The sequence below is a fragment of the Bos indicus genome, chromosome 17, assembly GCF_029378745.1.
Source record: "Bos indicus isolate NIAB-ARS_2022 breed Sahiwal x Tharparkar chromosome 17, NIAB-ARS_B.indTharparkar_mat_pri_1.0, whole genome shotgun sequence".
Classification (NCBI taxonomy): domain Eukaryota; kingdom Metazoa; phylum Chordata; class Mammalia; order Artiodactyla; family Bovidae; genus Bos; species Bos indicus.
In genome coordinates, this window is record NC_091776.1 from 46161738 (window position 1) to 46186525 (window position 24788).

General features: G+C 44.5%; 1 protein-coding gene across 3 annotated transcripts in view; it reads right to left on the bottom strand.

Annotated features, from left to right (window-relative positions):
* Window positions 1–24788, bottom strand: part of ADGRD1 (adhesion G protein-coupled receptor D1) — a 176729-nt gene that overhangs the window by 52861 nt on the left and 99080 nt on the right. For all 3 annotated transcript variants that reach the window (XM_070769337.1, XM_019977882.2, XM_070769338.1), the window contains 2 exons: window positions 6792–6865; window positions 2285–2408 (listed from right to left, as the gene is read on the bottom strand). In XM_070769337.1, the coding sequence (XP_070625438.1) occupies window positions 2285–2408; window positions 6792–6865 (198 nt within the window). The remainder of the gene's footprint in view (window positions 1–2284; window positions 2409–6791; window positions 6866–24788) is intronic.

Below are 24788 nucleotides of genomic sequence, written 5' to 3' on the forward strand. Positions count from 1 at the left end.
TTGTTGCTGCTCAAGCGCTTCCTCTAGTTGCGGCAAGTGCGCTTCTCACTGAGCTGCCTTCCCTCGTTATGGACCGTGGGATCCGGACAGCCTGCGTCAGCAGTTGGTGCACGCCGGCTCGTATTTGTGGCTCCCTGGCGCTAGAGCACAGGCGCAGTAGTTGTGGCCCACAGGCTGAGTCGCTCTGCAGCATGTGGCATCTTCCCAGGGATCAGACATATGGACCAGGGATCAAACCTGTGCCTCCTGCATTGGCAAGCAGACTCTTATCCACTGTACCACCAGGGAAGTCCTGAGATAATATTTTTTAGTAGATTTTAAGCTCTGACATACTTTAAGGTATCTGGAAGGCCAGGCTGAAGACTCCTGTTTTTGCAAAACTATCCATGATTATCAAGGCCCTTCATTTTTACTTCAAAATCTCTGTATCTTCTTAACAGAGTCTTTCAAAAAGGAGACGTTTTTAATTATGCTGAGGTCTAATTCATCAATTCTTCCCTTTTTTTGGAATTAAATCTAAGAACTCTTCAACCAGGTCTAGGTCCTAAAGATCTCTATTTTTTTTTTCTAAAAGTTCTATAGTTTCACATTTTATACTTGTCTGTGGTCTCTTTCAAATTAATGTTTGTATAAACTGGAAAGTTTGGTTGAGGTTCATTCTTTTGTATAGGAACATACATCCTTTTGTCTATGGATGCTCCCACAACATTTGTTGAAAAGACTATTCTTTCTCAGAGAAATTGAATTGCTTTTACCACTTTGTTAATGTAATGTATACAGAAGTAGAAAAATAATGTTGCACATGAAACATATAATGTTATAAACCAATGTTACCTCAAAAAAAAAAAAAAGGCAAGCAGCAAAAAGGATAGCAACAATAACAAAAAATTAGTTGGGGAGAAAATATTTGTAAATCACTTATTCAACAAAGGACTTGTAGTTGGACTGAATAAAGAACTATCAATATTGTGAGAAAAAAAAAAACTGTCTACATTAACAGAATTAAGGGGCGAAAAGCCACATGTTTTCAGTTGATGCTGAAAAAGTATTTGACAAAATTTAGTACCCTTTCATGATAAAAAGCAGTCAGCAAACTAGGTGAATGGTTAAATAAACTGTGGTACATTTATACCATGGAATCAGTTCACTCTACTCAGCAATTTTGAAAAATGAACTACTGATACAATTGGAATGGACTCCAAGTGTATTATGCAGAGCAAAGAAGTCAATCTGCTATATATTGTCTTATTCCATTTATATAGCATTCTTGAAGTAACAAAATTCGAGACAGAGAATAGATTAGTGGTTGCCAGGGGTTTGGGATGGAAGATGGGGAAATTAGAGGGGTTGCCCAAGGGAGCCTTTGTTGATGGAACAATTCTATATTTTGGTTGGACAGGTACACGAAACTACACACGATAAGACTGCCATATAGAGAACTAGAGAAGTCTGAATAAACTCTATGGGTTGTACCAATGTCAATTTCCAATTTTGTTATTGGGCTATACTTAGGGCATCTGCATTTTTAAAGGCCATTTTTCTCTCCTGTTAAAAGCTATGCTTGCCTTGAACCAAAGAAATTAATCTCCAGTCCTTAATGCTGACCAAGCCAAACAGGTAATAAAGATGAAATATTCTGAAGCAGAGAAACCCAGCCAGGAGGGGCCTCTCCCATCCTTAACGTGAGGGTAGACATCTTGGCCCTCTTTGGAGAGGAGGACCCAGGAGTCAGCTGGGAATCCCCTTCCCCACCTCAGGACTCACTCCTACTGGAGCTGGAAGTCAGGTCCCTTAGAAACAGGTCCGAAGCCCAAGGTTTCCCATGTCATGGCAGAAATGCTCAGAGAACATGGTGTGGCCACCCTGGACATACATGCTCCTGCATGTCACCACTGGCAACACCTTCTCTGGACATCCAGGCACACTGCTTATAGTCGAGGACCATGCTCTGCTGGATCCCATGGCACAGGAAGGGTTTCAACACCCAGTGATCCAAAGGCAGAAAATGCTGCAATGACCACCTCCCAGGCTGCACATGAATCCCTGAGAGGGACCCAGGGTCTGCACAGATGCTGCCCAAGGAAACCTAGAGCAAAGGGGGTTTCACCAAAGAACTGGAGCTTCACAGATGTCCCCAACCACTGGGCTTCCCTTCCCATCTGCCCTGCTGCAACCGAAACCCCTAGGCACTGATGACGAAGACCTGCACCCTGCCTCCACTGTCGGCTGATGGAGAAAGGGCGCCTCCTCGCAGCCCAGGAGCCCCTCCCCGTCTGGCGCTTACCTCCAGCGGGACCACCTGCATCAGGATAGCAAAGTTGGTGAGGTGCGTGCAGCGGCAGACGGAGTAGCTGAGGTTCCCTTCCGTGAGCGCACAGCCCTGGTTCGACCAGATGCCTTCTCCGGAGCTGAGGACACAGACGGAAAGGTCAGCGGGAAGCAACCGCCCAGCCTTGCCCCAGGGGCTGAGAAACTGTTCTCACTCAACAGGCTGATGAGTCTTGTTGATCGGGCCACAAGGGAACAAGCACCTGTTTCCTTCTGGGAGGGGGAAGCTGTGTAGCCATGTTAGCACAATCACTTTGGAAAACACCTGGTCTGAGGTCCAATAAACATGAAGTGTCTCTTGGCCACCTGAAGGTCTTCTTTGGAGAAATGTCTATGCAGGTCTTGAGCCATTTTTCGATCGAGTGTCTTTGTTTCTGTTACTGAGTGGTATGGACAGTCTGTATATTTTGGAAATTAACCCCTTGTCGGTCACAGCATTTGCAAATACTTTCTCCTGTTCTGTGGTTGTCTTTTCTTTTTGCTTATGGTTTCCTTTGTTGGGCATGTACTCAAACAAAACTCTAATTTGAAAAGATACGTGCACCCCAATATGCACAGCAGCACTAGTTACAATAACCAAGACATGGAAGCAGCCTAGATGTCCACTGACAGATGAATGGATAAAGAAGACATGGTACATGTATACAGTGGAATATTACTCAGCCATGAAAAAGAATGAAATAATGCCATTTGCAGCAACATGGATGAGCCTAGAGATGACCACACTAAATAAGTCAGAAAGAGAAAGACAAATACCATGTATCACTTACATGTGGAATCTAAAATATGATACAAATTAACATATCTAAGAAACAAAAAGGACTCACAGACACAAAGCACAGACTTGTGGTTGCCAAGGGGGAGGGGAAGCGGAGGGAAGGGCTGGGGGTTTGGGACTAGCAGATGCAAACTATTATGCATAAAATGGGTAAACACAGTCCTACCATATAGCACAGGGAACTATATTCAATATCCTGTGATGAACCATAATGGAAAAGAATATGAAACAGAATGGATATGTATATATAACTGAGTCACTTTGCTGTACAGAATAAATTAACACAACATTGTAAATCAACTATACTTCAGCAAAAATTTCATAAAAATGGAGTGTGTAGGTCCTGCAACCCAGCAACCCCAGCTAGAGAATGCTGAGCTATGTGCACAGGGACACATCTGGGATGTTTCCTGAATGACGGGTGATGTTAGAGAACACTTTAAAGTTACCTAATGTCCACCTCCCTGGTGGCTCAGACAGTAAAGAATCTGCCTGCGATGCAAGAGACTCGGGTTTGATCCCTGGGTCAGGAAGATCCCCTGGAGAAGGGAATGGCTACCCAATCCAGTAATCTTGCCTGGAGAATCCCATGGACAGAGAGGCCTGGCAGGCTACAGTCCATGGGGTTGCAAAGAGTTGGACACAATTGAGCGACTAACACTTTCACACTAATGTCTACCTCAGGGACCTGGATAAGGCATGAACACTAGTAAAAAGCAACATGTATTCATACGGACAAAACACACAAACATAACATCCAATGTTGAATGCATAATAATGAAACAAGGGCATGACGCAAAAGATCAAATATTTTCTACGAATATAACTACACACTATACATAAGTTATTCAGAAAACTCCCCACAGAGAGAGCAAAAGACTAGGATAAGATGTAAACATCTTTTACGTGTTTGCTTTTCTTTATAATGTTCTAATTCTTTAAACAATCACGTTTTGACATATTACCTGCATCATGTCTTCAAGTACAAACCAAGACAAAAATTACTTGAAGCAAGGGTGCTCAAATGCTAACTGGGGTTCATTCTTGTGGTGAGAATATCAGCAATTACAATTTTCCTCTCTGTACCGCTGTATATTTCCAAATCCAAAAAAAAAAAAAAAAAAGAAGAGAGATGTTTAAATGGTTCTTCCCAGAAACTGCAACTCTGAGTGATCAGCAAAGACAAATCTTTGCTTTGGCCAAAGGCAGGGGCCCTTGGGGAAAGGTTTTATAAAGCTGAAGCAGTTTAAAAGCTCTAGTTCCGCTTTGCTTTATGTTCAGTTTTCATGACAACATCAGCCGTGGATGAGGAATGCAGCCGTCCCAGAGGGTGGCGTATAAAGACAGTCCTGCCTGCTCCTGCTCACGCCCAGTGAACGAAACACACACGGGCGGCATCTTTATTTTCATCCCTGAGGCAGATGGTGTCCCTATGAGGATGCTGTGATCGTAACTCTGGGTGAGCCTTGGGCAGCACGCAACTTAAGGGTGGGTGGGGTTGAAGGGGTCATCGGGCAGGGACTCAGGGTGGTGCTGAGCCTGATGACATGGGAACAGGGGCTTTGGAGGCGAGGTTCATGACAAGCGAGGTGGGGGCATTTAGCAGAGACCAGACAGCACAGCCAGGACCACTGGAACCGATCAGTTTAGGGCTGCCACCCCCCAATGAGATCAGAATAAAAGGGCCTTAGAGATGGGCAGGAACTCCCCCACCATGCCACCTGTTAGGGCTAACTGGCTTCCGTTCCTTGAGACACTCGCTGCTGGGCTGTATGCGACCTCTGTCTACTGAATATATGAATGCCATACTTGAATTAGAGGGTGACCGGAAAACTAGAAGGCACAGAATTTGGGGAGCGCGATCACAGGGGTGGAAAGTGCACCTTGCACAGACGCCAAGAGTGACGATGAATTAAAAACCAACCATGAAAGTCACGTTTTCCCGAACGGAGCCACGAAGGCATGACGATGTCTTCATTAGCCAGGGGACCTGAGCCCCGTGTGGTGTCACCTCTGCCTGCATAAAGAGCTGCATCCCAGGGAGCCCGTGTAAACAAGAAGCCTCGCTCCCCAGTCTGTGCGTCAATAAATCTGCCATGGAAGCCAGGCCAAGCGATGTCAAATAACAGGAAAATATGCGTCTCACCCTGTGACCGAGGAAGTTGGCATCTGAGCAGAAAACCATTCACCCACATGCATAAATGGAATGTGTATATATAAATATGAAAATGCTTCATATTATGCGTATTCTGTAGATGTGGGCAGAACACACACAAGAAAGGATGGTGGAATAATGCAAGAAACATGAAACTAAACAACCATATGTTTCCTGGGAATGTAAATATAAGACATGCACAAGTTACTGAAAGATACACACAAAAATCTGCCCTCTGTGTTACTGCAGGCTCTAGGAAAGGAGATCAGGATAAGATCTCAAAGTCCAACAGGACATGTGCTTTTCTAAATAATGTTTTATTTTTTAAAAGAATAATGCTTTAATATATTGCTGCTATCATTTGCTAAAGTGTAAGCTAGGAAAAAAATAGCCTAGAATTCTAAGCTCAGTGAGACCATCTTTCAAAAATAAAAGTGCACGTTCTCAGAAAAATAAGAATGGGACTTGCTGCCAGCAGACTCGCACTACAAGAGGAGTTATGGGAACATACCAGACAGAAAGTGTGTTCTACACAAAGTGATAAAATAGCTGGAGATTGAAAACATGAAGGGAAATTATTATGCTTTTAATATTTATTTTTATTTATTTATTTGACTGCTCTGGGTCTTAGTTGCTGCATTTGGGCTCTAGTTCTCTGACCAGGGATTGAACCTGTAGCCCCTGCATTGGGAGCTCAGAGTCTTAGCCCCTAGACCACCAAGGAAGTCCCCACAATTATCACTTTCTTAATTTTAATTGCCTTAGAGGACAACTAATTACCTAGAGTAACAATACTCCCAACATACTGTGCATTTATGACATCTGTAAAGATAAAATGTATAATAATGCTAATGCTAAGTCACTTCAGTCGTGTCCGACTCTGTGTGAGCCCATAAACGGCAGCCCACCAGGCTCCGCCGTCCCTGGGATTCTCCAGGCAAGAACACTGGAGTGGGTTGCCATTTCCTTCTCCAATGCATGAAAGAGAAAAGTGAAAGTGAAGTCACTCAGTCGTGTCCGACTCTTAGCGACCCCATGGACTGCAGCCTACCAGGCTCCTCCATCCATGGATTTTCCAGGCAAGAGTACTGGAGTGGGGTGCCATTGCCTTCTCCGATGTATAATAAGAATAGTACTAATTATGGGCAAGAACAGCTATGAAACGATTGTTGTATTGTCTCTGAGTACATGTGAGGTGGTATAATATTATTGGCGGGTAGACACAGATGAATTAAAGATATATATTCTAAGCCCTCTAGGGCAACCTTACAAAAAAGTTAAAAGGAAGTATACACCAGGAGTCAATAGCAGATAAAAAATGGTATCAAAAATACACAGAAAAATCCAAATGGAGTAAGAAAAGGAGAATATAAGAAGCAAAAAAAATAAATAAATAAAAGTAGATCATGATCTGGTCGGGTGTGTGATCGAGCACGGACATCCTGGCCATCTCCCTCACTCTTCTCTCTACTCCCTCCGTCCCCTCCTCTGCCCCCTCCTCGCCCAGGGACCCTCCCACGCAGACAGTACCTGAAGTCCAGGAAGGCGCAATACAGGAAGATTCGGTTGCTCTCATTGGTGGCCTCAGTGTACTGCCTTTGAGTCTGAAATGAGAGAGGATGGACACACCTCATGATACAGCCAGGAAGACAAGTTGCCAACACTGGTGGGAAAGCCAAATGCTCATGATACAGCCAGGAAGACAAACTGCCAACACTGGTGGGAGAGCCAAACGCTCGCGACCCCCAAGAGTCCAGGTTGTGGACACACAAAGCCCTTGACCTTCCACTGCAACCCTTGTGGACAGAGAAGGTGGGTCACCCAGCCCCATCTCTCACATGGCGCTCCTTTGCCCACAAATCAGGGCTCCTTTGCATTCAGGTCCTTTGCACTTGCTGGGTCCTTCTGCTAGAAAGCTGTTACCCTAAGACAACCCTCCCTACCTTCAGGTCTCTCCTCAGGAGATCCACCTGCCCATTCAAATCAGTTTCAACCTATCCCTTCCTCTTACTGCATTTTTCATAGTACTGATCACGCAGAATGTTGCATATTTACTTACTTCCTTGTCTGCTAGCTTCCTCTCTAGAACCTGCACACAGAGAACCTGTGGCATCTCGTTTCCTCATATCCCCTGTGCCTACCCTAGTGTCTGGCACACAGCACGTGCCTACTAAATACTTATTGAACCAATGAACAAGTGAACAGATCCATCAACAGCCCTGTTACTAGGATTCTCACTCCCCTAAGAGAGAAAGTCTCGTTCCCAGGTTACTCCTGGATGCCAACTCGGGGTATCTGGTATCAGCTGCTCTGCCCTCAGCAACACACAGAGGCTTCTCCAAGAATCTTGCCAGGGAGCTCAGGAAGCCAGCAGCTCCATTGGAAACCAGAATAAACGGTATCTAATCAATTCCCAGTCGATAAATCAAGAACCAGAGATCAAATAGCCAACATCTGTTGGATCATAGAAAAAAACAAGAGAATCCCAGAAGAACATCTACTTCTGCTTCATTGACTACACTAAAGGCTTTGACTGTGTGGATCACAACAAACTGTGGAAAATTCCTCAAGAGATGGGAATACCAGACCACCTTACCTGCCTCCTGAGAAACCTGTCTGCAGGTCAAGAAGCAACAGTCAGAACCAGACATGAAACAACAGACTGGTTCAAAATTTTTTAAAGAGTACATCATGGCTGTATACTGTCACGCTGTTTATTTAACTTATATGCAGAGTACATCATGCGAAATACTGGGCTGGATAAAGCACAAGCTGGAATCAAGATGGCTGGGAGAAATATCAATAACCTCAGATATGCAGATGACACCACTCTTATGGCAGAAAGTGAAGAGGGACTAAAGAGCCTCTTGCTGAAAGTGAAAGAGGAGAGTGAAAAAGCTGATTTAAAACTTAACATTCAAAAAACGAAGATCATGACATCTGGTCCCATCACTTCATGGCAAATAGATGGGGAAACAATGGAAACAGTGAGAGGCTTTATTTTCTTAGGCTCCAAAATCACTGAAGATGGTGACTGCAGCAATGAAATTAAAAGACACTTGCTTCTTGGAAGAAAAGCTATGACAAACCTAGACAGCACATTAAAAAGCTGAGACATTACTTTGCTAACAAAGGTCCATATAATCAAAGCTATGGTTTTTCCAGTAGTTATATATGGATGTGACAGTTGGACCATAAAGAAGGCTGAGCATCGAAGAACAGATATTTTTGAACCATGATGTTGGAGAAGACTCTTTAGAGCCCCTTGGATTGCAAGGAGATCCAACCAGTCAATTCTAAAGGAAATCAATCCTGAATATTCACTGGAAGGACTGATACTGAAGCTCTAAAGCTTTGGCCACCTGATGCAAAGAGCTGACTCATTAGAAAAGACCCTGATACTGGGAAAGACTGAATGCAAGAGGAGAAGGGGACAAAGAGGACAAGATGGTTGGATGGAATCACTGACTCAACAGACATGAGTTTGAGCAACCTCCAAGAGATGGTAAAGGACAGGGAAGCCTGGAATGCTGCAGTCCATGAGGCTGCAAAGAGTTGGACACGACTGACTGAATAACAACAACAAAGTGAATATAACAAAAAAGAGACAGACTCACAGATATAGAGAACAAGTTTAGTGGTTACCAGCGGGTAGAGGAAAGGGAGGAGGGGCGATTGGCTTAAAACCGAACATTCAAAAAACTAAGATCACGGCATCCGGTCCCATCACTTCATGGCAAAAAGAAGGGTAAAAAGTGGAAGCAGTGACAGATTTTATTTTCTAGGGCTCCAAAATCAGTGCAGACAATGATGATGACTGCAGCCATGAAATTAAAAGATGTTACTCCTTGGAAGGAAAGCTATGACAAACCTAGCTGCTGCTGCTGCTGCTGCTGCTGCTGCTGCTAAGGCGCTTCAGTCGTGTCCGACTCTGTGCGACCCCAGAAACAGCAGCCCACCAGGCTCCCCTGTCCCTGGGATTCTCCAGGCAAGAACACTGGAATGGGCTGCCATTTCCTTCTGCAATGCATGAAAGTGAAAAGTCAAAGTGAAGTCGCTCAGTCATGTCCGACTCTAGCGACCCCATGGACTGCAGCCTACCAGGCTTCTCTGTCCATGGGATTTTCCAGGCAAAAGTACTGCAGTGGGGTGCTATTGCCTTCTTCTGACAAACCTAGACAATGTATTAAAAAGCAAAGACATCACTTTGCCAACAAAGGTTCATATAGTGAAAGTCATAGTTTTTCCAGTAGTCATGTACAGATGTGAGGGTTGGACTATAAAGATGGCTGAGCACCAAAGAATAAATGCCTTCAAAGTGTGGTGCTGAAGAAGACTCTTGAGAGTCCCTTGGACAACAAGGAGATCAAACCAGGCAGTCTTAAAGGAAATCAACTCTGAATATTCATTGGAAGGACTGATGCTGAAGCTGAGGCTCCAATACTTTGGCCTCCTGTGGCGAAGAGCCAGCTCATTGGAAAAGAGCCTGATGCTGGGAAAGATTGAAGGCAAAAGGAGAAGAGGGCAGCAGAGGATGAAATTGTTAGACAGGATCACTTACTCAATGGACATGAATTTGAGCAAACTCTGGGAGATAGTGAAGGACAGGGAAGCCTGGCGTGCTGCAGTCCATGAGGTTGCAAAGAGTTGGACATGACTTAGTGACTGAACAACTTAACATGAATAAAATAAGCTACAAGGAGAAAAAATTTTTTAAAAAACAAAACAATAAAATAATAAATAAAAATAAAATAAGCTACAAGGACGGGCTTTCCAGGTGGCACTAGTGGTAAAGAACCTGCCTGCTAATGCAGGAAACACAAGAGATGCAGGTTTGATCCCTGGGTTAGGAAGACCCCTGGAGTAGAAAATGGCAACCCACTCCAGTATTCTTGCCTGGGAAATTTCATGGACAAGGAAGCCGGGTGGGCTACAGTCCATGAGGTCACAAAGAGTCAGACATGACTGAGCGACTAACACATAAACACAATCCACAAGGATAAGCTGTACAACCCAGGGAATATAGCCAATATTTTATAATAACTGTAAATGGAGTATAACCTTTAAAAAAAAAAAAAAAGTGTGGTCTCCACAGAAGCCTCAGCATCCCAGGGCCCCACCACAGAACCCGAAACTCTGGGGGTGGGAACAGCCTCTGGGTTTTCACAAGTACTTGAGGTTCCCACACGAACTTGAGAACCACTAAAAGCTAGCAAGAGGCTCCCTCTTCTGTCCCCTCCTCCTGTCTCGGTCTGCCGTGGCCTTTGTGCTCAGACACAGACAGCCCTGTGGTTGCAGCCATTCAGAACCACAGAAGGTCATTAGCGGGGAAATGGCAACATGTGAAACCCATAAAGTCAAAACTACAATAAGAACCTGGTAGCCCCACCCAGTACCAGCAAGGCTTCCTTGGCCCTGAGTAACACCAGACCTCTTCAGAACACCACTGTGTACCCTTCCCCGCTTCCCTCTCCCCACTGGCAAGCACTAGTTTGTTCTCGATATCTGTGAGTCTGCTTCTCTTTTGTTATAATCACTAGTTTGCTGTATTCTTTTAGGTTCCACCTACAAGTGATATAAGGAGATCTAACCAGTCCATTCTGAAGGAGATCAGCCTTGGGATTTCTTTGGAAGGAATGATGCTAAAGCTGAAACTCCAGTACTTTGGCCACCTCATGCGAAGATTGACTCATTGGAAAAGACTCTGATGCTGGGAGGGATTGGGGGCAGGAGAAGGGGACGACAGAGGATGAGATGGCTGGATGGCATCACTGACTTGATGGACGTGAGTCTGAGTGAACTCCGGGAGTTGGTGATGGACAGGGAGGCCTGGCGTGCTGCGATTCATGGGGTCGCAAAGAGTCAGACACGACTGAGCAACTGAACTGAACTGACAAGTGATATCACACAGTATCTGTCTTCCTCTGTCTGACTTATTTCACTTAGCATCATGCCCTCCATCCACGTTGCTGCATATGGCAAAATTTCATTCTTTTTTACGGCTGAGTAAGTATTCCAAAGATCTTCACGCCCCAGATAATCACAATGGTGTGATCACTCACCTACAGCTAGACATCCTGGAATGTGAAGTCAAGTGGGTCTTAGGAAGTACAAAGCTAGGGGAGGTGATGGAATTCCAGTTGAGCTATTTCAAATCCTAAAAGATGATGCTGTGAAAGTGCTGCACTCAATATGTCAGAAAATTTGGAAAACTCAGCAGTGGCCACAGGACTGGAAAAGGTCAGTTTTCATTCCAATCCCTAAGAAAGGCAATGCCAAAGAATGCTCAGACTACCACACAACTGTGCTCATTTCACACGCTAGTAAAGTAATGCTCAAAATTCTCAAAGCCAGGCTTCAGCAATACGTGAACAATGAACTTCCAGATGTTCAAGCTGGTTTTAGAAAAGGCAGAGGAACCAGAGATCAAATTTTTAACATTTTCTGGATCATCAAAAAAGCAAGAGAGTTCCAGGAGAACATCTATTTCTGCTTTATTGACTATGCCAAAGCCTTTGACTGTGTGGATCACAATAAACTGTGGAAAAGTCTGAAAGAGAGGGGAATACCAAACCACCTGACCTGCCTCTTGAGAAATCTGTATGCAGGTCAGGAAGCAACAGTTAGAACTGGACATGGAACAACAGACTGGTTCCAAATAGGAAAAGGAGTACGTCAAGGCTGTATATTGTCACCCTGCTTATTTAACTTCTATGCAGAGTACATCATGAGAAACGCTGGGCTACATGAAGCACAAGCTGGAATCAAGATTGCCGGGAGAAATATCAATAAGCTCAGATATGCAGATGACTCCACCCTGATGGCAGAAAGTGAAGAAGAATTAAAGAGCCTCTTGATGAAAGTGAAAGAGGAGAGTGAAAAAGTTGGCTTACAGCTCAACATTCAGAAAACGAAGATCATGGCATCCGGTCCCATCACTTCATGGGAAATAGATGGGGAAACAGTGGAAACAGTGGCTGACTTTATTTGGGGGGCTCCAAAATCACTGCAGATGGTGACTGAAGCCATGAAATTAAAAGACGCATACTCCTTGGAAGGAAAGTTATGACCCACCTAGACAGCATATTAAAAAGCAGAGACATTACTTTGTCAACAAAGGTCCATCTAGTCAAGGCTATAGTTTTTCCAGTAGTTACGTATGGATGTGAGAGTGGAACTATAAAGAAAGCTGAGTGCAGAAGAATTGATACTTTTGAACTGTGGTGTTGGATAAGACTCTTGAGAGTCCCTTGGACTGCAAGGAGATCCAACCAGTCCATCCTAAATGAAATCAGTCCTGGGTGTTCATTGGAAGGACTGATGTTGAAGCTGAAACTCCAATATTTTGGCCACCTGATGCAAAGAGCTGACTCATTTGAAAAGACCCTGATGTTGGGAAAGATTGAAGGCAGGAGAAGGGGACGACAGAGGATGAGACGGTTAGATGGCATCACCAACTCAATGGACATCAGTTTGGGTAAACTCCAGGAGTTGGTGATAGACAGGGAGGCCTGGCGTGCTGCAGTTCACGGGGTCACAAAGAGTTGGAAATGACTGAGCGACTAAATTGAAATGAAGTATTCCATTGTGTATATATACCACATCTCCTTTATCCATTTGTTAACGGACTTCCATACCCTGGAGATTGTAAATGCTGCTGTGAACATTGGGGTGCGTGTATCTTTTCAAATTAGTGCTCTGGGGTTTTTTTTTAGACATCACCCAGGAGTGGAATTGCTGGGTCATATATATGGCAGTTCTTATTTTCAGTTTTTTATGGAATCTCTATACTATTTTCTGATTCAATCAACATGAACTTGGGCAAACTCTGGGAGACGGTGAGAGACAGGAAGGCCTGGTGTGCTGCAGTCCATGGGGTCGCAAAGAGCCAGACACGACTTAGCAACCGAACAACAACATACCCTTTTCCCCAGTGGTTGCACCAGTTTCCATTCTCACCAACAGCATTTTCCCTTTTCCCCACATCCTCATTTGCTCTTTGTGTTACTTTTTGATGATGGCCATTTTCCGATAGGTGTGATGTGATAACTCCTCAAGGTTTGGATCTACATTTCTCTGGTGACTTGAGATGTTAGGAATCTTTTCACATGCCTGTTGACCATCTGCATTTCCTCTTTGGAAAAACATCTATTCAGTTCTTCTGCCTATTTTTAAATCAGTTTTTTTTAAATGTCAAATTGTGTGAGCTGTTTGTATACTTTGGATATTAACCCCTTATCAGCCATATCATTTGCAAATACCTTTTCTCCTTCAGTAGGCTGTCTTTCCATTTTGTCATGGCTTCCTTCGCCTTGCAAAAGCTTTTAAGTTTAATTAGGTCCCATTTGTTTACTATGCACCATTTTTAAACAAGGAATGCATTTGTGTGATGCTTGTGTAATGGAATAAACATTAGGGCAGCCAGGACCAGAAGGAGCAAGCCAGCAACGTTGTCCGAGGCCCTGAGGGCTTCCCCAGGAAGAGGAGCCACCCCTTCTCTCATCGCCAGCCCTGCTCTGAGCACGAGGAAGTATTTCCACGTGGGAGCGGAACAGAGACTGGAGCCCTGACCCTCTGACACTGGACCTAAATCACTCTTCAAGGGGAATTTAAAAATCAGGCACAACCCAGAAGCCAAGCGCCTGTGTGGTCGGCAGGGTGGAGAGCAGACGGCGCTCCCCGGGATCTAGGGCCAGGATCACACCCGAAACAGGAAACCCCGTCTGGGTTCCTCCCGGCTAGGCTCCTGCGATGGGAAAAGCAGATCCCCTCCTTCTGTTTGGAATCTGCAGCCAAAATGGAACAAAAGCTCTCAGCACGCCTCCAGGAAAGACTAGACAGTTCCCAGGAGCACAGGAGGAAGGAAGGGCGTGTGTGAACGCACCGGGCGTGGTGCTGCCTGAGAAAGGAGGGCGGGTCCACCAGGTCATGGCCCACTTTCCCAGAGAGATGTGGGCGATGCTGTCTGGCCATCGTGAAAACCATCCCCATCAGTCATCCCAGGACCCAGGAAACGGAGGTCCCCATTGGGAAGGGGGAAAAGCAGCAGCCACCTTGACCTCCCTGGGCCCTGAGGCTGAGGACCCTGCAGAGCCCTGCGGTCCACAGGGAAAGTCTGATTCTTCACCAGACATCTCTTCCTAAGCACCAAAGTCCCATGGGGAAAAGGCTACATGGGCCCCAGGGAACGTCTCCTATGGGATCTGAGACTCCCGCAAACAACCATAAGGGTTTCCCATTTGGGGAGAAGCAAGTGGGATTAATCAGGTGTTCACTGTCTGCTGCAGGTTCGGCAAGAGGTCTCTATCTGAGAGACACACCTTAGAAGAGAGAAAATCTACCCCACAGCAGCCTATGAATGTTCCTCATTTAGAAACTTGCTTGCTTTTCATTCAAGGACAATTGTCCCTGGGTATTCATGGGGGACTTGTTCTAGGACCCCCGAGGACACCCAAATCCATGGATGCGCAAGTGCCTTATACAAAACGGTGTGGTTTTTGCATATAACCTACACACATCCTCCCATATACTTTTTTTTAAAATCTTGGATTGGCTTTATTGAAAATCATTGAAAATTCTAACCATAGAATAATCAGTATAGAGTCTATTCACTGAGCGCCTATTATGGATTGAACATGGTAGATGAGTACTTACAACTTTTAATTCACAATACCGCTCTGAAGCAGGAATCGTTACTCCCACTTTATGTATTAGAAAAGATCATTTGCTTAAAATCTCAGGAGAGCATCTAAAAATGTCGTGATTCAGCCAGGGCTTCATGCTATTGATATGTGTCTGTAAGACACGTTATCCCACCAGCACCCTCATGAAATTCTTAATAATTAAGAGATAAACCATAAAACAAACAATAAAATTCAAAAGCTACATCATATCCATGTCACTTTCCATATCATTTTGGGCTTTTGCTTTGTGCCATTGGGCATCTATTTCTATGGGGGTTGTTTTGTTTTTTTGTTTGTGGTCAGATACAGACATGCTGCAGTCCATGGGGTTGCAAAGGGTCAGACCCGACTGAGCAACTAAACAACCACAGAGGCCCTTTAAATGAGATGAGAACATCACTTGCCAAACTGCCCTCGAACTAGGAGGCAGGATCTGCTCATTCCTATCCCAGTTGCTGTGGGACTGAGGAGAGCTTCACAAGCAAGGTCAATGCCTTCCTTTATCATCTAGGCAGACAGGACAGTATATTTGGAGGGGGAGGGGGGGCAAGTAGAGTTGCTTTACAATGGTGTGTTAGTTTCTGCTGTCCAACGACGTGAGTTGGCTATATGTATACACATATCCCCTTCCCTCATGGACCTCCCTCCCAGTGCCCACCCCACCCCTCTAGGTCGTTGCAGAGCCCCGAGCTGAGCTCCCTGTGCTGTGCGGCAGCTTCCCACGAGCTGTCTGTTTCACACACTGTGGTGTATAAATATCAATGCGACTCTCTCAGTTTGTCCCACCCTCTCCTTCCCTGCTGTGTCCACACGTCAGGTCTCTATGTGTGCGTCTCTATTTCTGCCCTGCAAATAGTTTCATCTGTACCACTTTTCTAGATTCCACATGTATGCATTAATATATGAGATTTGTTTTTCTCTTTTTGATTTATGACAGACTCTAGGTTCATTCATCTCTCAACAAACGACCCAATTTTGTTTCTTTTATGACTGAGTAATGTTCCACTGTATATATGTACCACATCTTCTTTATTCATTCATCTGCTGATAGACATGTACATTCTTTCCATGTCTTGGCTATTGTGAATAGGGCTGCAATGAACACCGGGATGCAAGTGTCTTTTTGAATTATGGGTTCTCTCAGGTTTATGCCCAGTAGTGGGATTGCTGAGTCACATGGTAGTTCTATTTGTATTTTCTTAAGGAACCTCCGTAGTGTTTGCCATAGTGGCTGTATCAACTTACATTCCCATTAACTGAACAAGAGGGTTCCCTTTTCTTCATACCCTTTCCAGCATTTATTGTTTGTAGATACTTCTGATGATGGCCATTCTGACCAGTGTGAGGTGACACCTCATTGTTTCGATCTGCATTTCTCTAATAATTAGTGAGAAATGGGGTGTTTCCCACCATATCAATAAACAAGGATGTTACAGCTATCAGCAATTCCGGCCCTCCAAATGTGAGTTTCTGAGCCCAGAGGGGGCCCAGGAAGAATGAGGCCTGTGATTTGGCAGCAAGCTGCAGCCACTCCCTACTGTGAGCACCGAGGAGCCTGGGGATACAAAAAAAAAACAGGATGCTCGCCTCAGAGAGCTGAGATGCATACGAAAGGAATGATTTCAGTAAGCCCAGACTCTTACATCTTCCCATATATAGAAAAGTACTAAAGTCCTTAACTTGAGATATCTGGTTTTCCTCAATATTTTGTTGTTCAACCTACCTGCCCCTTGTTGCCAATGTCTATATAACCTGACTCCTTCCCACCAGCTCCTCAGAACAGTTCTCTTGGGGTCACTGAGATGCTGTGTCCCAGGCTTGAAGTCCTAAAAATCCCCACCAAACAAAACATAACTCTCAACTTTTAGGTTGTGACTATTGTTTCCAGTCAACATTAGTGATGCTCAGCATCTAATCAAAAAATACATAGAAACAAATGACCACAAAGACACAACAACCCAAAACCTATGGGGTGCAGCAAAAGCAGTTTTAAGAGGGAAGTTTATAACGATTCAATCCTACCTCAAGAAACAAGAAACATCTCAACTAAACAACCTAAATTTATACCTAAAGCAACTAAAGAAGAACAAACCAAACCCAAAGTTAGTAGAAGGAAAGAAATCATAAAAGTCAGCACAAAAATGAAACAGAAATGAAGAAAACATTGGCAAAAATTAATGAAACTAGGACTTCCCTGGTGGCCTAGTGGTAAAGAATCCACCTTCCATTGCAGGGGACATGAGTCTGGGCCCCAGTCAGAGAGCTAAGATCCCACATGCCCCGGGGCCAAAAAACAAAAACATAAAACAGAAGCAATATTGTAACAAATTCAATAAAGACTGTAAAAATGGTCTATATGAAAAAAAAATCTTTAAAAAAAATCAATGAAACTAAAAGCTGATTCTTTGAGAAGATAAACAAAATTGATAAACCTTTAGCCAGACCCATCAAGAAAAAAGAGAGTTCAAATCAATAAAGTTAGAGATGAAAACGGAGAAATTGCAACTGACACCACAGAAATACAAAGGATCATAAAAGACTACTATAAGCATGCATAGGCCAATAAAATGGACAACCTGGAAGAAATGGACAAATTCTTAGAAAGGTACAAATTTCCAAGACTGAACCAAGAAGAAATAGGAAATACAAACAGACAAATCACAAGTAATAAAATTGAAACTGTAATTAAAAATATTTCAACAAAGTCCAGAACCAGTTGAGTTCACAGGCAAATTCCATCAAACATTTAAAGAGCTAACATGCACCCTTCTCAAACTCTTCCAAAAACTGCAGAGAAAAGAACACTCTCAAGTTCATTCTATGAGGTCAACATCATCCTGATACCAAAACCAGACAAAGATATCACAAAAAAAGAAAATTACTGATCAATATCACTGATAAACATAGACACAAAAGTCCTCAACCAAACACTGGCAAACAGAATTCCACATTAAACAGAACACATTTAAAAGGATCATACACTATGATCTAGTGGGATTTATCCCCTGGATGCATGGATTCTTCAAAATAAGCAACTCCCATATACTTTAAATCATCTGTAGTTTATGTATAATCCTAATACAATGTAAATGCTATGCAAATAGTTGTCAGTGCAAGGCAAATTGATATTCTTTTTTGGAACTTTCTGAAATTTGTTTCCAATATTCTCCATCTGAGGTTGGTTGTTTCTATGGATGTGGAACTGGCAGATATGGAGGGCCAACTGTATATAGTTAAACTTATGCATTAGTTGGAAGGACACTTGTCTATCACTGTGCCAAGAAACACACATGGAGCACTATGTCCCTTAATTTGACACTTAGTAAAGCAAAGGCGGACCAGAAAGAAGGCTGAGCACCAAAGAATTTATGCTTTCAAACTGTGGTGCTACAGAAGACTCTTGAGAGTCCCTCAGACAGCAAGGAGATCAAACCAATCAATCCTAAAGGAAATCAACCCTGAATACTCATTGTAAGAACTGATGCTGAAGCTGAAGCTCCAAGACTTTGGCCACCTGATGCAAAGAGCTGACTCATTGGAAAAGACTCTGATGCTGGAAAAGATTGAAGGCAGGAGGAGAAGGGGATGACAGAGGATGAAATGGTTAGATGATGTCACCAAGTCAATGTGAGCTTAAGCAAATTCAGGTAGACGGTGAAGGACAGGGAAGCCTGGCATGCTGCAGTCCAGGGGGTCTCAGAGAGTTGGACATGACTGAGCAACTGAACAATAGAAGCAATGGCAGGGGTCTTAGCGCACCCCCGCCCCCCACCCAGAGCTGCAGGCATGTGTGCACGGCTGTTAGTCAGCAGGAGGTCTGGAGCAGCCCCCTCTGCTGGTCACCTTCCTCTCTGACCAGGCTCATCTCATGAGCCAAGGACCAGGCCTCTGCATGGCTGAAATGCATCCCCACTTTATGGAAACAAGAATGGCAGAGGTATCGTTGAGTCGGGGATGACAGGGGACACCCTTCATCCAGCCTCAGCCTTCTGGAATTTTCAGGTGTTTCTTTCACTCACAGAATCACAGGCAGCACAGCACAGCAGAAGCAGCCCCTCCTGAAGATGGTAAGACAGGTTCCAGCACTGGCAGGATGGGGGCAAGGCAGGGCCCCAAGAAAGAGACCCCTGAGATTCACCTCTGGACGGGGAGACCTAGGCAGCCTAGTGGGTTGAGTTGCACAAATGCTGAGGGTGAAAGTTCAGGTGGGCTGAGAACTGAGACCTTTGACCCCATGGAGCAGATCAAGGAGGCTCTCTGGCTCCACACCAGCCCCCCAACTCCAGCACCATTTGCACTGGGCTTTGCCCTTTCTGGCTCCCAGGAGGAGTGGGCCATGCCTGGGGCACTGAGAACCCACAAGCGCTGCACTCAGACCCTCCCAAGATCCCTCAGTGTGTGATCAGCTCATCAGAGGCCCTTATCCACGGCCCCCAGGCTCTCTCCATTCAAATGCTGCCTGAATCCCCATCTCCACCAACCCTTCAAGGCCCACCAGCCAACAGAAGCTTCTTTGGGCTTAAGTTTGTCTGTCCTGTCTGTGGACAGACACGTCCTGACTACACGATGCACGGATGGCCCCAGAGGCGCTAACATACACTTGTTCTCATCCTCAGAGGACAGCTGGGCCTCAGTCCCAGATGGACCCCAGCCTCCCGACCTGCCTCTTCCCTCCACGTGCAGCTGAGCACAGCCGGAGACACGGAGAAGGGCCTGGGCGGGACACATCAGCACACCCACGGCCATCAGGAGAGGGTCAGAGATGCCCACCAAGGATCCCATCCAGAGGCCTGGGGACGGCGGAGTCCCACACCTGCAGGAAACTTGAGTTTTTCCGCCTTCACTGTCCCTGTGGAGTTCTGGGCAGGGGCAGGTCTGGTGACAGAAGGGAATTAAATTCTAAATGTGATCCTCTGTGATCTCCAGACCCAAGTCCTCTCTCCTCTGTTAAATCTCACGGGTCCAGTGTGAGGCCCCCAGCCTCTTGATTCTCACATTCATGGTTTATATTCGGTGTGTAAACCTACAAGGCAGGTGAGAGAAACATGCAGAGAGAAAATTGCTTTGCTGCTTCCAGCAAAAAAAAAAAAAAAAAAAGGAAAAAACCCAAGAAGTTACACAGGAATCTGGAATTAGAACAGCCTGCTTCAAATTGAACAGAAAATGTTCTCACATCATCCCTGTGGCCCAGGTAACAGGAGTCAGGACTGTCTCAGTGGACAATGTGCTGACATAAACTATACACATCCCCAGGCCTGTTCCCACATGTGGTATTTACAGCTGCGATGTCTCAGAGAGATGGGTCCCAGGGAAGGCAGAGTGCGGGGCAGAAAACAGAAGCAGAAAGAGGCAGAAATGTGTGGGGACGAAGGCAGCTGTGAGCTCTTGTCAGCCTGGAGGTTGGGGTTCTTTCTAAAAGTCTCCATCCCTATTTCACATGAATGGGCTGCAAAGATTCTTGTTTTTTGTTGTTGCTGGTTGTTTGGTTTTTTTTTTTTTTTTTTGGCTGTGCTGAGTCTTTGTTGCTAGGCCAGCTTTTCTCTAGTTGTGACAAGCAGGGGCCCCTCTCTACTTGTGGCGCCCAGGCTTCCGATTGTGGTGGGTTATCTAGTTGCGGAGCATGGGCTCTAGGGCATGCAGGCTCAGTAGCTGCGGCATTTGGGCTTAGCTGCCGTGTGGCATGTGGGATCTTCCCAGGCTGGGGATGGAACTCGAGTCCCCTGCATTGGCGGGTGGATTCTTAACCGCTGGACCACCAGAGAAGTCCAGATTCTTGCTTGTAAAACACAAGGAAAACCTTGTGTTGAGCCACACACTCAGGACTATTTGATGCTAGACAGCTGTTTATTCATGGCTCACAAGAGTCTGGGGTCACTACATAGGTTTGCTTCCAGTTTGACTCAAATATTAAAGAACAAAGGCAACTGCCCTGGTCTCAGATCCCTCATGTTTATCCCCACCTCCCTCCTCACCCACTTATTCCCCCCTCAAGTTAACACAGAGACAGCAGGTGTCCCCAGAAAACCCCCAGGGAACGGTGCCTCACAGACCTCAGAGCCAGGCCAGCTATACCCAAAAGGGGCACCTTGACCCTGGAGGGTTTAAATCTCAGAGGAGACCCTCTTTGCCCTCTCCTTCCTAATCCAAGAGGGGAGAATGGAAGACACCTAAGGAATTGTCTGAATTAGGACAAGTTCACTCAAGTAGCAAAAATATCTTTTCTATGGAAAACATGAAATCCTTGTTTTTCTGGGATCATCTCCTCCCATGAGAAAATATACGCCTTAAAAAAAGAAATAAATGCCATTATTTTTCTTACAGTGCCTCAAAATACATTCTGTATGAACCCATGAGCCTGAGCTAATGATATCGCCATAATATACAGGGTGGATTTTCAGAAAGAAAATGAGTTATAAAGACACATCCTGACAATCAGCAAGTAGATGAGTGGGGCAGAGCAGAGACCCAGAGGCAGCTCCACACAAATCCAGTGACCTGGCGTTTGACAAAAGAACAAAAGTCATTTAATGAAGGAAGGCTAGCTATTTCACTAAATAATGCCAAAGCAACTGGACATCCATAGGACAATCAGTCAATCAATAACCCAACCTAAAGCCCAACCTTACACAAAAATTAACAGAAAATAGATCCTACATTAAATGCTTAAGATAATTTTTATTTATCTATTTATTTTTGGCTGTGCTGTCTTCACTGCTGTGCAGGCTTTTCCCTAGTTGTGGCAACGAGAGTCGCTCTCAAGCTGTGGTATGTCTGCTTCTCCTTGCAGGGGCCTCCCCTGTTGCAGAGCACGGTTCCTAGGGCAAGTGGGCTTCGGTAGTTGCGGCACATGGGCTCAGCAGTCGCAGTTCCCTGGCCTCTAGAGTGCAGGCTCAGCAGTTGTGGCACAGGGGCTTAGCTGCCCCGTGGCACGTGGGGTCTTCCCGGACCAGGGGTAGAACCCATGTCCCCTGCACTGGCAGGCGGGTTCTTTACCAGTGAGCCATGAGGGAAGCCCTTCATTAAATGTAAAACATAAAACTAGAAAACGTTTAGAAGATAACAGGAGAAAACCTTCAGTACCTAGAGTTCATTAAAGAGTACTGAGCTATGACGCCAAAAATACATGCCATAAAATTGAAAAATAAATAAATCGGGCTTCATAAAAACTAAACACTTCACACTCTGTGGAAGACCCTGTTAAGAGGATAAAAAGATGAACTACAGCCTAGGAGAAATATTTGCAAACCATACATCTGACAGAGGAGTCATATCAAGCATACATAAAGGATTCTCAAAACTCAATTGTAAAAAAAAAAAAAAAAAGAATCCAATTAGAAAAGGGAGAAAAGGCATGAACAGACATTTCACTGAAGAGGATACACAGATGGCAAATAAGCAGAAGACAAGATTTTCAGCATCACTAACCCTCAGGGAAATTCAAATTCAGACCACAATGAGAACAACTCAAATAAAAGACTGAACCGAACACTGGCAAAGATTCAGAGAAACTAAATTGCTCATACACTGCTGGTGGGAATGTGAAATGGTGCAGCCACTCTAAAAAAGAGTTTGGAAGTTTTAAGAAATATTGAAAATACTTATCCCATGATCCTGCAATTGTACTCCTGGGAATCTACCCCAGAGAAATAGAAACTACTTTCACGCAAGAAGTAGAATTACAGCTTTACTTGTAATAATCAAAACCGGGTAACAACTAAAACATCCCTCAGTGGGTGACTGGCTAAACACGCTGCAGTTTATCTAGACCCCAGATGACTATTTGGCCAAAAGGGTTTAAGCTAGTGATACACGTTGACAGTTTGCATGTATCTCATGGGCATTAGGTTGAGTGAAGAAAGCCAATTTCAAAAGGCGACATCTGTATGCTTCTATTTAAGCACCCTTTTCAAAATGACAAAACCATAAAGATGGAAAACAGATTGTTGGTTGCCAGGAATGAGGGATGGTGAGGGGAAGGAAGTACAGCCAAAGGAGATGTTTTGGGTGGTAAGATGGTTCTGCACCTTGATTTCAGTGATGTTCTGGTGAATCGAGCATTATCCCAAAACAAATGGTTTTAAAACCCCATTTTCAGGACAGAAATAGAGATGCAGATGTAGAAAACAGATGTGTGGACCCAGTGTTGTGGAGGAAAGAGGGGGGATGAATTGGGAGACTGAGACTGACATATATACACTACCATCTCTATAGGTAGATGTAAATAGATAGCTCATGGGATGGTACCATACAATCCGCTGTATAGCAGGGAGCTCAGCTCCACAGCTCTGTGATGACCCAGATGGGTGGGATGAGGCAGCTGCAGAGAGGGTCAAGAGGGAGGGGTTACATGTATACATAGAGCTGATTCACTTTGTTGTACAGCAGAAACTAACACCACATTGTAAAACAACTCTACCCCAATTAAAAAAAAAATAATAAGTTTAGCATCGGATCAGCAATCACCCAGCCAAGCTTTCTAGCTGGAATAAACACAACTCAAGCAGGAGATAAAATGTCCCCAACCATTAAGCCGGGGATTTTAATATTTAAGCCTCATTTTGATTAGATGAAATCTGCAGAGGAACACAGAAGTTTGTCAGTAAGCCAGCTAAGGGGGTCACAGGTGATATACTGTTACTCTCCTTGCTGGGGACAATACTACCGGATTTGTAGTTATCCTTCCTTCCTCCCAGTACCTTGGATCTCAACTATTTGTCACCATGTATGAGTCCCAGGCAAGCCCAGCACAGACAGATGCAGGCAGACCCTGGCGTAGGCTGGGTAGGCTCCCTCACTTTCTCCCCGGGGCCTCCTTCCATCTCCCGGGGCCCTGGTTGCTACATTAACGCCCATCTTTGCATCCTGAGATGTGTGTGTGTTTTATTCCCACTGTGAAGCACAAGTATCTCTTGTGTGGTCTGGGCCAGAACAAAGGGAAGCGATGGCCCCACAGAGGGTCGGTCCACAGGCTTCCGTGCCCCGCCCCTCCATGTCAGAGTCCATCCCACACCCACATCAAAGTGGTCAGCTTTTGCCTCCAGGTCTCCTTCTGGAAAATTTTTCTTCCCACATGCTTCTTGCTCATAGAATATTTGTGTTAAAAAATTTTTTCCCTGGATACCTGGGTTGAATTTTTCAAAGATACTTCACAAACTTTAATGTTATTTGAACTGTGATACAAGAAAGGAAAAAAAGAAGCTAGACTTAAAATATGGCTTCAACACTGATCTGTTTGATCTTCCTCAAATGAACTTGCTGCCCTTCTCTCCCGCCCTGACAACTGTCTCCATGAAGGGAAAAGGAAGGGTGGTGGTCCCTAAATCAATCAACTACATCGATTCTTGCTCTCACCCAGTGGAATGTTTTCCTACAGCCTGAAAAGCTTCCAGGACTATAAACTCAACTATAATCTCGAATGTATCTCTGAAAAGAGTTTTCAATTAAAACAGGTGAATGGTTCCTCATGTATATGCATCCTCAGATGGGAGGGGAAAATATAATTTTCATATCACAAACTACAAAGCAGAACTCTCAGCGTAAAAACTTTTAGGATTTGCACATAATCAGGAAATTTCAATTACAGGTATGCCCCTGGGGGTCACATGGGCAGGTCCCAGGGAGTGTAATACTTTAATTTCTATGCAAATAACAAGATAGGTTTAAAGGTTATAAAATTCTGATCTGTTTTACAGCCTGGTTCTGTGGCTGTTAATAATAATAAATCAGGTTTGCAGCCTTGAACCCTCTAATAAACCACATTAAAATGATGTTATTTTTCATGAATGAAGAGCAATTTTACTTAGAAAAGAAAGTAGGAGTTTAGAAGCCCACAATTTGCATTCTT